The sequence below is a fragment of the Aotus nancymaae genome, unplaced genomic scaffold (assembly GCF_030222135.1).
Source record: "Aotus nancymaae isolate 86718 unplaced genomic scaffold, 86718_ANA_hifiasm-v0.15.2.pri h1tg000007l, whole genome shotgun sequence".
In the NCBI taxonomy this organism is placed as follows: Eukaryota; Metazoa; Chordata; class Mammalia; order Primates; family Aotidae; genus Aotus; species Aotus nancymaae.
This window is the reverse complement of record NW_026988418.1, coordinates 28,632,430-28,649,994: the sequence shown is the minus strand read 5'-3', so window position 1 is coordinate 28,649,994 and position 17,565 is coordinate 28,632,430. Positions and strand designations below refer to the sequence as shown.

Below are 17,565 nucleotides of genomic sequence, written 5' to 3'. Positions count from 1 at the left end.
CATATTTTGGGGAAAAAAAATCTCCTTTCTTCATTTGCCTGGCACCTCTGCTTCCTGTTTCCACATAATACAAATGAAATCCATAATTGCTTCCCCAAGTGCTTTCAGCATTGTGTCACATAATTTAAGTCTACAGAGTAAACTAATCTGAAGGATTGTGAGGCTCTTGTACTATCTTGCCACCTATCAGCTTTGTCTTAAATATCATTATAATGTACTTCCTAGCTTGACATTTGTTCCCTCTAATAAAGAAAACAGAATAAAGGAGTTAAGATTATATCATGTGCCTCAAGAATTTGTTGTCCTTATTCCAAACATAGTTTTTAAAAAAGGATATTTTTCTTAATCTGAATTATTTTCAGAATTTAGCCTTCCTGACACTCTTTTCACAGATCCATGGCTGTTGGATATGTAGCCTTTCTTTTTCCCTGTGATGCAGGTCTTTTAAAAAGTTTTATTTTTTTTTATTAAAAGACTAGTATATGATTATTATTATTTGAGATGGAGTCCCACTCTGTTGCCCAGACTGGAGTGCAGTGGCACGATCTTGGCTCACTGCAACCTCCGTCTCCCAGATTCAAGCAATTCTCCTGCATCAGCCTCTCGATTAGCTGGTATTACAGGCACACACCACCACACGTGGCTAATTATTTATATTTTTGGTAGAGATGAGGTTTCACCATGTTGGCCAGGCTGGTCTTGAACCCCTGACTTCAAGTAATCCACCTGTCTTGGTCTCCCAAAGTGCCGGAATTACAGGCGTGAGCCACCATGCCCAGCCATGCTTATTATTTTTAATAAATAACCAGTGGTATATTAAGAAAAAAATAAGAGCTTCAATTCCATTTCCCGAAGACGTGGTGTTGACTTCTAACACATGTATGTCCTTTTCAAGTGAGCTTATTGAGCACCCTGTAAAACTACAATCTTTTGTTTGCCTCTTCTTTTTTCTTCTTCATTAGGTTTTTATTCTTTATGAAGAATCACTGGAACTGGGAGTCTCTGGTCTCCACTGAGCCATCTTTCTTCCATCAAGTTGCTAGATGTAAGCTCTCTGAACTTTTAGAAAATTTTTGACTGGAGAGAAAATCACCAAGGTGCTTAAGGCCTGCTTAGTCCCTAAAAAGTAATCTGTTCTGTTGTACCATCTGCTGTGCCTTGGAAAGGAAAATCCTTTGGTCTTTAACATTAAATTCTTACAAACACCAAGTGTTTTTCCTTTATTGCCAAGAGTTTGGGGATGTGAAGTAAAAAAAAAAAAATGTTCTTCGACTTTCTTTCCTGTTTTAGCCAACTGGCTCTCAAGAAAGGACGGGGTGGAGAATCATCAAGTAATACTATAGCAAAAACTTATACACTAAAGTTTATGTAGGCAATGAAATTTCCAGCATTAATGCTCAGATTCCATTTGTATATTCAATCACTTATTGAAGCCTTTTATGCCTGGGGTACAAAAGTTTAAAAAAAGGCATGGTTCTTTCCTGCAAGATGACAATAGTATAGTAGAAAAGCATGCAGGAGAAGAGCTTATTATGATGCAGAGTATTAAAGCCACAGAGACATTTAGATAAAATGGGAATGTCTGTATGGTGAAAATACTCAACAGTCCAAAAGATTTTACTGAAAGTTGAGTTTTAAAGGATAGGCAAGAGTTCTGAGAAGAAGTGTTAGGGAAAGGAACTCTAGGAAATTGATGGTCAGAAAAATCATTAGTCACACTGGGAATGCTCTAATATACGGTAAATCTATGTGACTTCTTACAAGGGCATAGGTATCTTTTTTCTTTTATTTTTATTCAAACACAAACAGGAAGAAAAAATAAATATGCCAATATGTTAATGTTAACTTTATTCACACAAAAGTCAATGGCATTATTAGCTGTGCACACACTACTCCTGTTTCTGTTTCCTTTATAATACTTAGCACATTCTAGAGTCCCCACACTATGTGAGTTGTGTAGGCAGATGTGTATCTGCCTTTCTCACTAGTCAAGCTTTAAGCCAAGAATAATAAATTCCTCCCTTACTTTTATAAGTCTCATATTAATGATTCCTAAATATGGGCTCAACAAATCCTATTGAACTCAAATGTTACCTGTCTATCACTGGGCACAGGACCATCCATATTTGACCAAACCAAACCATCACCACCAACAACAAAAGGTTACTCACCAAGCAGTGGACAACACAGACATTTTTGGGATTCTGCAGTAGCCAGTTATACATGTTCCGACACACAGCAAAAAGGTTGTGCAGACTGGGAGCCTGCCTAATGGGCCAACTGCATTCTGAAACCTAAGGGAACACAGCAAAAGGAAATTAACTCCCCCAGCAACTTCCTTTCCATAAGCAGGTATCACAGAAAACAACAACTTCTGGAAGTGATACCACATCCTCTCTTAATATAGTCAGGAAAAGTGGGAACAGGGTCCAAATGCAGAAGCTCCAAATGAAGAAGAGGGTGTTCAACACAGTAATTTTTTAAATTAAAGATTTTGGTTTCAGTAAAGGTATGAAAACACATTTTGAAACACATTTTAAATTAAACTAGACCATTTCAACTACATATTTGGATTTTTTTCTGTTCTGTGAGGTTACACAGAATTTCATTTCTATTAAGCATAAATGTTTTGACTTTCCCCCTAAATGTTTAATTATAGGGTTATAAGTCCTGCAACATCTCTAATTTATCCCAGCTTTCATCATAACATGAAAAGTGCTATAGAGTGAGCCAAAGGCAGGCTTATGCATGGATCTATTTTTTTTCTCTCTCTTTTAATCAAAGGACACAACTTACAGGGGAAACTCTTGTCATTTTCATGCATTTAACATGCATATTTTTTCATACATTATGGATCATCAACTAAGTTCTAGGAATACTGCTTGGCTCTGATCTATGCAACAATCATCTAAGACAGGTATTAATATAAGCCCCATTTTGCAGATGAGAAAACTGACTCTCAGAGGTTATCCAGAGTCACACTGCTGCTCAGCGTGAGCACTGCAACCCAGATCTTCTGAATATAAATCATCATGTTACAACAGCAAACAGGTTGACATGATCATTTGCCTCAAAATACTATTAAGTCATGAGCCCCAGTTGATAACGTATTTACTAATTTATCTAAGAAACAATAAGCAGAAGCTTAGAGTTGGACAAACTTCATGACCTCTTTAAGCCTTTCTTTCTTCATAAAATGTGGTGAATAGCAGTACCTCTTACATAAGTCACAGGGCTGTGGACACTACATGAACATGTGCTTCAAGAGCTTAGCTCAGTATCTGACACACCCAGAGTGATGATGAATGTTGGTGATTATCATTACTTTATCAAATAACTGTCAGTACAAAGCCCTGAGGTCAGACAAAGCTGGCCATGTTTGAAAAAAATGAAATCCTCCATGGTGAGAGTGTAGACTGAAGGGCAAGATCATACAGTCTTGTTAAGGAGCTGGGAGAACATTTGAGAAGGAGAATGACTCTCAGATCTACATTTCCAAAGATCTTTCAAGCTCCAGTATGGAGAAATGGATAACAAGAGCCTAAAGGTAGGGAGACCAGTCAGGAGGTTGGTGAGGAGTGTCAACAAGGGATGACGGTGGCTTAGGCTCACTGAGAGGCAGTGGGGTACGAATACACCTGAGGGACTCAGGAGACAGAGAGGTAGTGGGACACCTGGACATAAGACAGGTGATACATGGTGGCAGTGTGTGCATGTGCAGGGATGTACTGAAGAGAGTGTCGAGGGAAGGAGAGGAAAGGGTCAAGTCTGAACTCCAGGTTTCTGGCTTGAATGGCTGGATAGAAGGCTACAGGAAGTGCTATTTCCTGAGATATGAAATTCTGGAGAAAGAAGAGGTTTCATACAGATGGTGTCAGAATGTGCTCTGCAATCCCAAATGTCTCAAATGCCTTCTATCTGACTGTGGGAAAGGGAGGCATGTGGAATTTGTTTGATTAGCCCTTTTCTGGCAACCAGATAATAAATAATCAAAATATAACTGGGAAATTATCTGTGGTCTTAGTAGAGCTGACATCTAAAAGCAAACACCTGGAGTTTCTCTCTCTGGGACTGCCAAGAAAGCCCATTCTTTTTGGGTAATTTGTAACTTTTTTCTACAAGATGACTATGGGGCAGTGGCAAGAGAAATTCCAGGTTACCCACCTTCATATACCTTTGGGAAGGACAGTATGGTTTATTAAATAAAGTATTTTAAATGTTTGGCATAGCTCCAGAACAATTTGAACTCTATAATGGCTTGCCCCTTTTACTCAACATGATTCAAAGCTGTTTCTGGCCTCACCTTTACCCACATATATATTCCCCATTGATGTGTTTGTTCTCAAGGAATGGACATGACTTACTGACTAAAAATATAGAATAACTGAGAAGATACATTTTACTGTCAGAGGAATCATAAAATATATATTTGTACAAGCTGCTTTATGTCTGAAATGTATTTTCTTCCCTTGGTAAACTCCAATTCATCTTTTAAAACCCAGGTTCAAAATCTAATAGGCCTTATTGACATTTACTGAATATTTTACCCAACTGCTGCAGAATTTATTTCTTTTCATTTGCACATGGAACATTTTCTAGAATAGATCACACTTTAGTCCACAAAATGAATCTGTACAAATTCAAAAACAAAGAAATCATACCAAGTATCTTCTCTGACCACAATGGAATAAAACTTTACAACTAAATAACAGAAGGAACCTTGGAAAATACACAAACACATGGAAATTAAACAACATGCTGCTGAACAACCAATGAGTCAATAAAGAAATTAAGAAGAAATTTAAACATTTCTTACAAATTAAAATAAAAATATACAAAAACACATGGGATCCAGCAAAAGAAGTACTAAGAGGAAAGTTTATAGCAATAAACACCTATATCAAAAAAAAAAAAAACAGAAAAACTTCAAATTAACAACCAAACAATACACCTTAAGGAACTAGAAAAGCAAGAACAAACCAAGGCCAAAATTAACAGAAATAAAGAAATAATAAAGACAGAGCAGAAATTAAGAAAATTGAAACTAAAAAAAAACACAGATCAACAAAATAAAAACTTTTTTGGAAACAATAAAATCAATAAACCTTTAGGTACACTAAAAAAAAAGAAAGAGAAGACTCAAATAAATAAAATCAGGAATGAAAAAGGAGACATAACAACTGAGACCTCAGAAATACAGAGACTCATTAGAGACAGCTATTATGAACAATTATATACCAACAAATTGGAAAACTTAGAAGAAATGGATAAATGCCTGGACACACACAACCTACCAAGATTGAACCATGAATAAACAGAAAACCTCAACAAACCAATAACAAGTAATGAGATTAAGGCTGTAATAAAAATTCTCGTATCAAAGAAAAGCCCAGGACCTGATGGATTCACTGCTGAATCTACCAAATATTTTAAGAAGAACTAATACCAATCCTACTGAAACTCTTTAAAAAAAATGGAAGAAGAGGAAATACATTCAAACTCATTCTACAAGGTCAGCATTACCTGATACTAAAACTAGAGAAGGATACAACAACAACAACAACACACAGGCCAGTATCACTGAAGAACACAGGTATAAAAATCCTCCACAAAATACTTGCAAACCAAATGCAACAACACTTTAAATAGATCATTCACCATTATCAGTAAAGATTCACTTCATGGGTACAAGGATGGCTCAATATATGCAAATCAATAAATGTGACACACCACACTAATAGAATCAAGAACAAAAAAAGCATATGATTATTTCAATAGATGCTGAAAAAGAATATGATAAAATTCAACATCCCATTATGATAAAAATCCTCATGAGGCCAGTCATGGTGGCTCACGTCGACAATCACAGCACTTTGGGAGGTCGAGACAGGCAGATCACTTGACATCAGGAGTTTGAGACCAGGCTGGTCAACATGGTGAAACCCTGTCTCTACTAAAAATATAAAAATTAGCCGGGCATGGTGGCAGATGCCTGTAATCCCAGTTACTTGGGAGGCTGAGGCAGAAGAATTGCTTGAATCCAGGAGGCAGAGGTTGCAGTGAGCTGAGATGGTGCCACTGCACTCCAGTCTGGGTGACAGAGTGAAACTCTGTCTCAAAAAAAATCCTCATGAAAATAGATATAGAAGGAACATACCTCAAAATAATAATGGCCATCTATGACTAATTCATGGCTGACATTGTACTGAAATGGAGAAAAATTGAAGGCTTTTCCTCTAAAGACTGGAACACAACAAGGATGCCCACTTTCACCACTATTATTCAGCATGATACTGGAAGTCCTAGCCAGAGCAATTAGGCAATAAAAATAAATAAAAGACATCTAAATTGGAAAGGAAGAAGTCAAATTAGCCTTGTTCAAACCCAACACGATCTTATGGCTAGAAAAACTTAAACGCTCCACCAAAAAAAACTGTTAGAACTGACAAATGAGTTCCATAAAGTTGAAGAATACAAAACCAACATATATAAATCAACAGCATTCATATGTGCCAACAGCCAACAATCTGAAAAAAAAATCAGAAAAGCAATGCCATTTATAATAACTACAAAAAATATAAAATACCTGGGAATCAATCTAACCAAAGAAGTGAAAGATCTACACAAGAAGAACTACAAAACTCTGATGAAAGAAATAGAAGAGGACACCAAAAGAGAAAAGGTATTCCATGCTCATGGATTAGATGACACAATATTGTTAAAATGGCAATACTACCTAGAGCGATGTACAGATTCAATGCAATCTCTATCAAAATACCAATGACATTCTTCACAGAAATAGAAAAAAAAACCATAAAATTTATTTGGAACCACAAAAGATTCAAATAGCCAAAGCCACTCTGAGCAAAAAGAACAATGCTAGAGGCATCACATTATCTGACTTCAAAGTTTATTATAAAGCTACTGTAACCAAAACAGCATGGTACTGGCATAAAAACAGGCACATGGACTAATGGAACAAAATAGAGAACCCAGATATAAATCTATACATTTACCACCAATTCATCTTTGACAAAGATGCCAAGAACTTACAATGGGGAGAGGACAGTCTTTTCCATAGATGGTGCTGGGAAAAGTGGGTAACTATATGCATGAAAATGAAAATAGACCTATATCTCTCACTATACATAAAAATCAAGTCAAAATGGATTAAAAACTTGAATCAAAAACCTGAAAATATAAAACGACTAGAAGAAAACATTAGAGAAATGTTCCAGGACATTGATCTGGACAAAAATTTCTTTCGGAAGACTTCAACAGCACAGGCAACCAAAGCAAAAACAGACAACTGGAACTATATCAAGTTAAAAAGCTTCTGCACAGCAAAGAAAACAATCGCCAAAGTGAAGAGACAACCCACTGGATGGCAGGAAATATTTGCAAACTATTCATTTGACAAGAAATTAATAACACAGAATATATAAGGAGCTTAAACAACTCAATAGCAAAAACAAAACACAAAAAACAAAATTAAAAACTGGGCACAAGAGTTGAACAGAATTAAAAGATCTTCAAAAGAAGACATGGAGATGGCCTACAGTTATATGAAAAAATGTTCAGCATCACTAATCAGAGAAATGCAAATCAAAATCACAAGAGGTGTCACCTCACCTCAGTTAAAATGGTTTGTATCACAAAGACAGGTAATACCAGATGCTTGTGAAGATGTAGAGAAAAGGGAACTCTCACACACTGTTGGTGGGAATGTAAATTAGTAAAATCACTATGGAAAACAGTATGGAGGTTCCATATGACCCAGCAATTCCACTACGGGGTATATATCCAAAAGAAAGGAAATCAATGTATCAAAGCTGTATCTGCACTCCCATGTTTACTGCAGCACTATTCACAATAGCCAAAATATGGAATCAACCTAAGTGCCTACCAATGGATGAATGGAAAAATAAAATGTGGTATACATACACAATGAAATATTATTCACATAAAAAAGAATGAAATCCTGTCATTTGCAGCAACACAGATAGAACTGGAGGCCATTATAAGTGAAATAAGTTAAGCACAGAAAGAGAAATACTGCATTTTTTTACTCATAAGGAATAATAAAAAAAAGTGGATCTCATGAAGATAGAGAGTAGTAGTTACCAGAGGCCAGGAAGGGGAATGGGAAGGGGTTTGAAGTAGGAAAATATACTGTAAATGTACTTAGACAGCACACTTCAAAATGGTAGAAGTTGTACATTATATATGCATGTTTTAACTCTAATATTTAAAAAAGAAAAAACCAAGTTCAAGTGTTCTCTTGTCCCTGACAGTTTCTCTAATACAGACAGACAGAAACGCTTAGTCATCTTTATACTCAAGGCCTTGTTTATTTTCATCTATTACAGCTTTTTTCAGTAGAGCAACGTGGTTAAGGCCACAGGCCGGATTTTCACTCTGGATTTACCATTTACTACCTGATTAACCTTAGGCAACTTACTAACCTCTCCAGGCCTCAATTATCTAGTGTGTAAAGTATAAATGAGCATTATACGATTGTTGTCAGAATTAAGTAGCAGAACATAAAAACAGTAAATGCTAGCTTGTGGTCAAGCAGTTCTGAATAAACTGCTTATATCTGTCTCCCCTTCTGGACACTGAGCAACACGAGAAGAGAGACCATAACTTACACTTTTGTAACCCCAGTGCACTGTGCGTGTGTTGCTCATATGGCAGGTGCTCAACAGGTATTTGCTGAGTGAATGAATGAGTCAAAGAATAAAGGAATGAACCCCATTTGGTAATCTCTTTTTATAATAAGATTTGTCTATATGTACAATATCTTGAGGAGGGAGCAGGTGAATCCATTTTATTGGGGTTTTTTTAGACTGTAACAGAATGAAAGTATAGCAAATTTATCTCCCCAGCAGTATTTTTAAAGGTTTAAAAAACTGGCTGTTACACATACACACACACACACATAGCAAATGTCAATATCTGTAATGAGTCTCAGCTAAAAGTTGGTTAAATTATTCTTAGCACAATAGGCTAATAGCTCCAGAATCATTAACTCAATCAAGTAAATAATATTAATTTAAAGTACTCCATAATTATATATTTACTTGATATATAATTACACACCATTAAACAAACATACAATTAGAATTTTTTAAAAGCATGCACTCTGTCTAAAAGGGGAAAACATTAAGGCATAAACAAAACCAACAAAATAAAAAGGAAACTCAGTCACTGCAAGCCATTTCTGTAGCTCTCTGGGGCTCACAGTTTCATGCAGTAAGCATAGTCCTTGACACTTCGCAATGCTGTCTCCAGTCTTCTTGAACACTTCCTGGGGTTGCTGAGCATCAGAGGATAGCATACGGATTACCGGGCTGCCATGATACCACCCAGTGGGAAAGAGGCCAAAACAGCGCCAGGGCTGGATGCCATTCAATTTTCATCTCTCCATCATCCCTAGCCCAAGACAGGATGGGCAGAAGCAGCCATTCACAAAGCATAAGGACAAAAGCTTCATTAGCCAGGCATGGTGGCATGCACCTGTAATCCCGGCTACTCAAGAGGCTGAGGCAGGAGAATTGCTTGAACCTGGGAGGCAGAGGTTACAGTAAGCCAAGATTGTGCCACTGCACTTCAGCCTGGGTGACAGAGCGAAATTCCATCTCAAAAAAAAAAAAGGAACAAAAGCTTCTATTTAGAGACAGAGAGTAAGATTTAATTGCCATACCTGGTGTTTTATGAATCACACACCATTTTTGGAGGATGGGGATAATTCAGTCAATCATTTATTGTGGCATTTTATTATTACCAATGTTAATCATAGCTACTACTTGCTGAATGACGACTCTAAGCAAGACACTGCTATCAAATTTATTCCTTATAACAAACTAACAAAAAAATTTTGGAGAGTGCTTATGAGATAGGTGCTCTGTTATTGGCATATCCATTTTATACAGGAGAAAACTGAGTCCAAGGAGAGGTAAAAGTGATTTGCCCAGGAAGAGGAACAGATGAGATGTGAACCCAGCAGAGTGAGGAATGAAGTATGAGCTATAAAGTTCCCCCACTCCCACCAATCTCCCACCAAAGCAGAAACAACTGGGAGCTGTAGCGACCTCTTTGGTACGCTCTGGAAGAAGAAGGGGTAAAAAGACTGACCTTCAATCATGAGTCCTTTAAGACACCCTAGTTGATAATACATTTTCCAAAAATCAAATTGTTCCCAAAGGGAAAGAAATCCTACAGGATTATGTCATTTAGAAATAGTTAACAAGAGGGCAGAGTCTAAAAGAACCAGCTGGCTGCAGATTTCTAGGCTCCCTGCAGGATGCCTTCACCATACTGTCCTTCCTGAGGGGACAGAGGGAGAAGGAGAGACAAAGTGGTCCCAGAATAGCATTAATCAGAACTTAAGAATTCTGGGGCCAGGTTAGACTCGGTGTTCATTCATCCAGCTTTCCATTTATTGTCAACAGTAATGCCAAGAAATGTGTACAGGTTCCTGATATTCTGAGGCACAGCTATAAACCTTCTATGCAGAAACCTAACCAGCATATACACGCATACACACACATATTCATGGAGTGGATGGGAACAGTGTTTATGTTGGGAATGATGAGAAAGTATAGATAGTGATGTTGGTTACACAACACTGGGAATGTAATTAATGTCACTGAACTTGTATACTACAAACGGTTACAATGATAAGTTTATGTTATGTATATTTTACCATAATAATTTTTTTAAAGGAGTGGAAACAGATGGTTAAGCTCTCTGAAGCCTACCAGTAGATCTACATCACAGAGGAGTTATGGGTCTTTTAAATTCAGATTATGAACATCTGGTTTAACTGATGCACCTTTTTGGTCTCCAGGACTTCATTGTCAGCATCAGTACTCTTATTTCCTCAATGTGGACACTGGCTATGAAGAATCAAAAAAAGCTGAGGTTCAATACCTCCTTTGCAGTCCTGAATAGGTATTCTAGTACTTCGCTTTTGAATGCTGGACTATGTACTATGCATTCTCTTGAGTTGTATCCTCTGCTAAACTGAGACTAAACAAAGTCCTATTTTAACATTCTGTGACATGTGCAAATATACAATAGAAAAATAAGGACAATAGTATTGATTATTTCATACAATTCCTGTCAACCAATGTGGCTTCTAAGCATAAAAGTGAATCAAAATACAGAATGAAAACCCTCAGCAAAGTAAATCTTCCTGGAAACAGCCTGTCTTTGCCAACATCACTACCTGCATCCTGAAATGCTGGTTTGAACATACACAAACAATCACATAATCATCATGTAAAGTGACTCAATTCAGGTTTCAAGGCACAGAGATATATGATGTGGGCAGAGCCAGACTCCCATGAGTTTATAAATAAAAAATTTCTATGAGTTTATATACTCTCTTGAGTCTATAAATAAAACCACTTCTGTGTTTGGTATTTATGGTAGACTCTACCATCAACATTTATTAAAATAAGGTTTAATTTCAGACCTAGAACTCCACAGAACTGGAAGGAGTAAGAAATGCCTCTAGTCCTCATGAACTGAAAGTTAAAAACAAAGAAAACTTTTCTAAGTCATGCAATAATGAGATGCAAATCAATCCACAGTATTAGTGCTGGGGAAAGAAAGGTCTAGGAGTTTAGAAAAAGATGTAGGCAAATCAAAAACAAAAGTAAGATGGAAATACTAGGGCTTTGGGACTGCCTCCCTGAGATGCAACTAAGGGTAAAAGAGGCAGGTCAGAGGATCCACTTCCCTTCTGCCAAATTCTAGGACTATCTAGGAAGAGCTAAAGATGTAGTGCAATCCTGTGTTTTAGGAGAAAGAATTGGAAAAGCCTTATGGCATGTGAAAATCTTCCCCTTAGAAAAACCAGGTTAATAAAGAAGGAGATGGGTTGGATGCAGTGGCTGGTACCTATAATCCCAGCACTTTGGGAGGCCGAGGCAGGTGGATCACTTAAGGCCAGGAGTTTGAGATCAGCCTGGCCAACATGGCAAAATCATCTCTACTAAATATACGAAAATTAGTTGGGCATAGTGGTATATGCCTGTAATCCCAGCCACTCAGGTGACTGAGGTACAAGAGTTGCTTGAACCCAGGAGGCAGAGGTTGCAGTGAGCCAAGATCATGCTACTTACTGCACTCCAGCCTGGGCGACTGAGTGAGGTTCTGTCTTAAAAAATAAAAAATTTAAAAAAATAAAGATAGGAGATGAAGGGTGTGTGGCATGATGGCTTTTAAGGGAGAAGGAGTAGCTCATACAAGGAGACTCTGTGTGTGTGTGCACGCGTGTGTGCGTACACATGCATGTGTGCGTGCACATGAGCACATGGATATCTCTGGTTGCAGCATGTGATTTTTGGGCAACAAAGAAAGGTAAAAGATAAAGTTAGAGGACCAGATAGAGGCTAGATCATCAAGAGCCTCACAAGACACTTTACAATTTGTATAGGCAACAAATGACCCCACTCCTCTGACCTATATAGGCCTTACTCCTGCTCTAAGATCCAGCTGTCACTGGTGTCTCTTTTTACTAATCTCCCTTGGCAGGTATTACAAATATTATTTGTACTTACCTTGAGAATGTCCTGGGTTCTCCTGCCAACTAGGCTTAGGTGTCTTGAGAACACAAACCAAATATTTATTTTATATCTATAGTGTTTAAGAATTCTTTGCACATCCATGCTTTTAAAAAACATTGGTTATCTACGTCAGGCACTGTTCTAGGTATCAAAAAAAAAAATTGCTCCCTTCTCTTCTAGGGCAAGTAAGAGCAGCCCAGGGTAGGTGTTTATATGTAATCTCTGATTCCTTTGGTAAACTGTTAAGTCCAGTCACAAAATCTTTAGTTACACTGATAGATGCCTTTCATTAAAAACATCTTTATAGAGATTGCCTTTTATAAATATTACAAAAAGATACATCTTTATATGTATAAATGCTTCTATAATGATATTATATCTCTTCTATAATGATATTATATCTTTATGAAGGTGATTTCCAGGGGAAAAGATCCAGATTATCACAGCTCTTTCAAGGTCAAATAAAATTTCTATGAAATATTGTGTAGGATGTTCCACAGTCCTAAAATTATGAAAATAATGGCACTGACTTAGCCTCCAAACAAGAAAAATCAATTTGAAAGATTTGCCTTACATTAAAAACAAAATATCTATCCACATTTTTGTTTGATGTTAATTCACTTGTTCTGAATTAGCTAATAGGTGGAATAAGAGTTGAAAAGTTATTTTATTACAGTAGATTTTAAAAAGCTGCACTTAAAATCTCTATTACAGAATGGCAATTTAGATCAAACCACTTCAGAACGATGTTATCAGTACTTTATCAAAAATTGGTCCCCACAGCTATATCAGGAGCAGCCCCTGGGAAGTTGTCAGAAATGCAGATTCTCACGCTTCCCTTGTCCTTCTGAATCAGAAGTCGGTGTTTAACAAGCCCTCCAAGTGATTCTGATGCATACTAAACTTTGAGACTGTTCTCAAAACATGCTGAAAAAGAGGTCCTTAAAACTCTCCCATATCTTATTGATTATTAGGGCAGGAAGGAGCCTTAGGAAGCATGAACACCAATTTTCTTGTGTGTTTTACAGATCTGGAAACTGAGGCCCAGAGATTACCAATGGGAACTGGAATTTGGAGAAAAGTGTGTTCCAGCATCAAAGCTGAGATCCTAGATACACAGTATTGTCAACCAGCTATCGTTTTACATATTTGACATCAAGTTTCACTTTTAAAGGATCCATGCATAGAAAGTCCATTCTATTTATTAATAGACCCAAATGAATCTAAAGACTGAGTCAAAAGTGTTTAGCGATGTTCTTGAGAGGGGAAAAACGGCCTTTTTTTTAGTAAGTCAGAATTCAGTGGTCAGAAATATCAGGCTCAATATCAAATTCAAACCTAAGCCAACTCTCAGTTCCTTAACCAGGTTAAAACTAGGAATATTTCTCTGCTAGTTCAAAAAACTTCTTAAAATATATTAATGGAAAGACATTTTCATTAATACTTGTTGGTACCGCTCTAGCCACACTGCCTCATCTTGATACCAAGTAGCAATAAAGAAGAGTCAAAGGCATAATTAGTGTAACAGCATGAAGGCGGCCAACTGCCCTAGCAGCAGTTCAATCTCCAAATTAAGCCTGATGAACAATGTGCCATGGAACAACCAGCCACCAGCAGACTTGAGACCCCAACTTCGATGGTATTTCATTGACAGATACACTTTCCCGTAAGTATCCTCAGCCAAGGAAAATCTTTAGGATGTCTCATAGCAGCCTAACAAATGTTTTGTGGACAGAAGTGTCCAGAGTGTATAGTTTTTCAGCTTCAGATGTGTAAGGGCAAATGCTTTGAGGGTGTCTCTAAGGAGGAAAAACACCCCGTCATGTCTTCAACAGTACGATCTCAGGGCTAAAAATCCTTACCCGGCTGTGAAACTTGGCAGTTCGATAAGACTTAGGTGACAGATTGTATACTGTGTAGTGGTCAAGATGTCTGGAATCCAAAAAGCTTCGAATGTCATCAACCTGATTCCTGAATCCTATATCAACATTGTCCAGAGGAAAGGACATCACTAGGAGAGATCATACAGAAAGAGAACAGGTTAAACATTTAGTTCTGCTGTCACGATGGGCAGCAACTGGAAGCGGAGCCAAAGGACAGTTAATAAACATGAGAAACTTACCAATAATTCTGGAGGTAACATAAGTGAAGTCCAAATCTCCCTTTGTGTAGCTAAAAGCAAGACAAAATATGGGCACTCATTAAAATGATCCGAATATGCCAAGATTTCTCTCTCTCAATAACTCGCACATATGAACTGGGAAACTGCTGTCCAGGGGCATCTTTTGACTCCCCGCTAGCCCTTCTCTCTAACAAGGAAGGATCACTGAGAAAAGACAGCCCATAACCTCAGGGGTATAAATATGCCACTCCAACTGGTGCATTGTAATGCTCTTGTAGATGCCACTTCATGCTCTGAATCAATCTCAGAATAGAAAACTCTGCTTATTTATCAATAAATGACATCATTGTTCTGCCTACCAGGCCCTGGTTGAGAATCAGAGGTAGGAGTAAGTTTTACCTTTGAACAACGATTAAAATTTTGATTAATATATTGGACTTGACAGTTGAATTTCTGATTTAGAACTGCATATTGTAACTCAAAGTAACCCTAGAATTTTCTGATACTTAGTAAATATATTATGCTTCCTTTGTCCTTCTGAATCAGAAGTCTGTGTTTAATAAGCACTCCAAGTGATTCTGAGGCACACTAAAATTTGAGACTGTTTTTGGAATACACTGAAAAAGAAGTCCTTAAAACTCTCCCATATCTTATTGATTACTAGGGCAGGAAGGAGGCTTAGAAAGCATATACACCAATTTTCTTGTGTGTTTTACAGATCTGGAAACTGAGGCCCAGAGATTACCAATGGGAACTGGAATTTGGAGCAAAGTATGTTCCAGAATCATCAATAAAAAAATAATTCTTATGACCTGCTTATAAGAATTTTCATACAGTGAAAGAGTAAAAAACTTCTCTCACTGAATAAAGTTAAAGGGCTAGAAGACCATAAAAACAAAGTTCTGATTTGATTACAATCCATATGTAATGCTTATTCAGACTGCATATATATTTTAATCTCATTGAATCCCTAAACAACCCAAAGACACAAATCCTGTCAGGGTACAAAAGCAAAGCTCAGAGAGGTTAATCAACTTGCCTCAGGGCTCTTAGTTAACAAAGGCAGATATTGCATTAGAACCCAGGATGTCTGATTCTAAAGCCAGGGAGGGCAACCATTATACGTTAATGTCGTGATGAACTGAGTGCTCCCAGCCTATGCTTATATCTCCTAAAAGACCTAACTTTATGTCTTCAATGACATTTCTTAGTTGATCAGATACCATAAAATTATATCTCAAAATTGACACTCTTTGAGCCAGACAGGCAGCTGGCAGGTAACCAGATGCTTTGAGACCATGAGGATCCATTAAATTAACTGGAAGAATGTGCGTACCTGGCCACAGATTGTATCACTCTAGAAGATGTGTCTTTGAGGGTGTCTTTCAAGTTGTCCTTTAGGTTACTAAAGAGCCTCCCTGCACCTCCTTTTACCATGTCAAAGAGACCTCCCCCATAGCTGGGCTCCATGTCTGGAGATGAGGCACCTGCCAAAATAAAAGAAAAAAACAGAAAAAAAAAAAGTTCATTGCAGAGAATCCACATACAGAGACTGTCTTTAGGAGTCTGGGACAGATATTCCTGAAAGTTGTGTCCTGTTCTCAGAACTTACAGACTCTGAGTTATAACACTATTACTGGTCCTCAGGGGAGACCCAGGACAGTCTCTCACTGAGTCCCAGGAACAGAAACCTCCAATATTGCCGCCACTAGCCACTAGCCATGTGTGACAATTGAGCACCTGAAATATGGCTAGTCTGAACTGAAATGTGCTGTAAATATAAAACACACAATACATTTCAAAGACTTGGTGCGAAAAAAAAAAAAGGAATGTAAAGTATCTCAATATTTTTATATTGATATTACATGTTGAAATAATTTAGATACATTGAATTAAAGAAATTATACCTTTAAAATCAATTTCACCTGTTCCTTTTTACCTGTTTAGTGTGGATACTGGGAAATTTTAAGCTACATGTGTGACCTGTATTGTACTACATTTGAACAGTGCTGCTCCAAAGAGACTGCTGAGGAAGAGCAGTAGTCAGCTTCAACTTCACTCCTCTGCCCTTTGATGGAGATGACTGAATGAGAAGCCCAATTCCATGGCTGCCCCTTACAGCACTGGTTCACTTCTATCATGAAGAGCAGCTTCTGAAGGGACTTTAGCACAGCTTTTAGGCCTTTGGATGCATGGTAGCCATTAGTGCTATCTGTCAAATATTTCAGGTTCTCTTCCCTTATAGCTTCTTAAAATTGTGCTTTCTGGCCCTCTGTGCTTAGCTCCAGTCCAGGGTTTCTCAGTCTCAGCATTATTGACATTTTAGGCTAAATACTTTTTTGTTGTGTCTGCAGGTGCTGAGTAGCATTCCTGGCTTCTATTGACTAGATGCCAGTAGCACCTGCCCCAACCCCCACTCCACCTCTGAGCTGTGACAATAAAAAATGTCTCCAGAGATTGGCAAATATCCCCCAGTGGGGCCAAATTGTCCCTGGTTAAAAACCACTGCTCCAGCCTATAATGTGTGAGTGGAAGCGTTGTGTATAACTTGCAGGATACATTTAACTGTTAAAGTGATGTTCTCTATAGTTTCTCTTTCTCTCTCTCTGTCTGTTTCTCTTTCTCTTGCTCTCTCTCTCTTGCGCGTGCACGCGCACATGCTGTTTTTTTCTCTCTCTCTTTGCCATAGCAACCAACAAGGTCTGAGACTGTGGCTACTCTGTCCAGGACTTCTGGGTCCGAGAGAGAGAAAGGAGCTATGTGGCAGATGACCTTTGATGAATAAATTTAGCATGAGTAAGTAATATGGTCTGGCTCTGTGTCCCCAGTCAAGTCTCATCTCAAGTTGTAATCTCCACATGTCAG

General features: G+C 37.8%; 1 protein-coding gene across 12 annotated transcripts in view; it reads right to left on the bottom strand.

Moving 5' to 3' along the window:
* Window positions 1-17,565, bottom strand: part of DNAJC6 (DnaJ heat shock protein family (Hsp40) member C6) — a 169,468-nt gene that overhangs the window by 34,934 nt on the left and 116,969 nt on the right. For all 12 annotated transcript variants that reach the window (XM_012442718.2, XM_012442725.3, XM_012442723.3 and 9 more), the window contains 4 exons: window positions 16,037-16,187; window positions 14,701-14,750; window positions 14,441-14,589; window positions 2,172-2,294 (listed from right to left, as the gene is read on the bottom strand). In XM_012442718.2, the coding sequence (XP_012298141.2) occupies window positions 2,172-2,294; window positions 14,441-14,589; window positions 14,701-14,750; window positions 16,037-16,170 (456 nt within the window). In that variant the 5' untranslated portion in view covers window positions 16,171-16,187. The remainder of the gene's footprint in view (window positions 1-2,171; window positions 2,295-14,440; window positions 14,590-14,700; window positions 14,751-16,036; window positions 16,188-17,565) is intronic.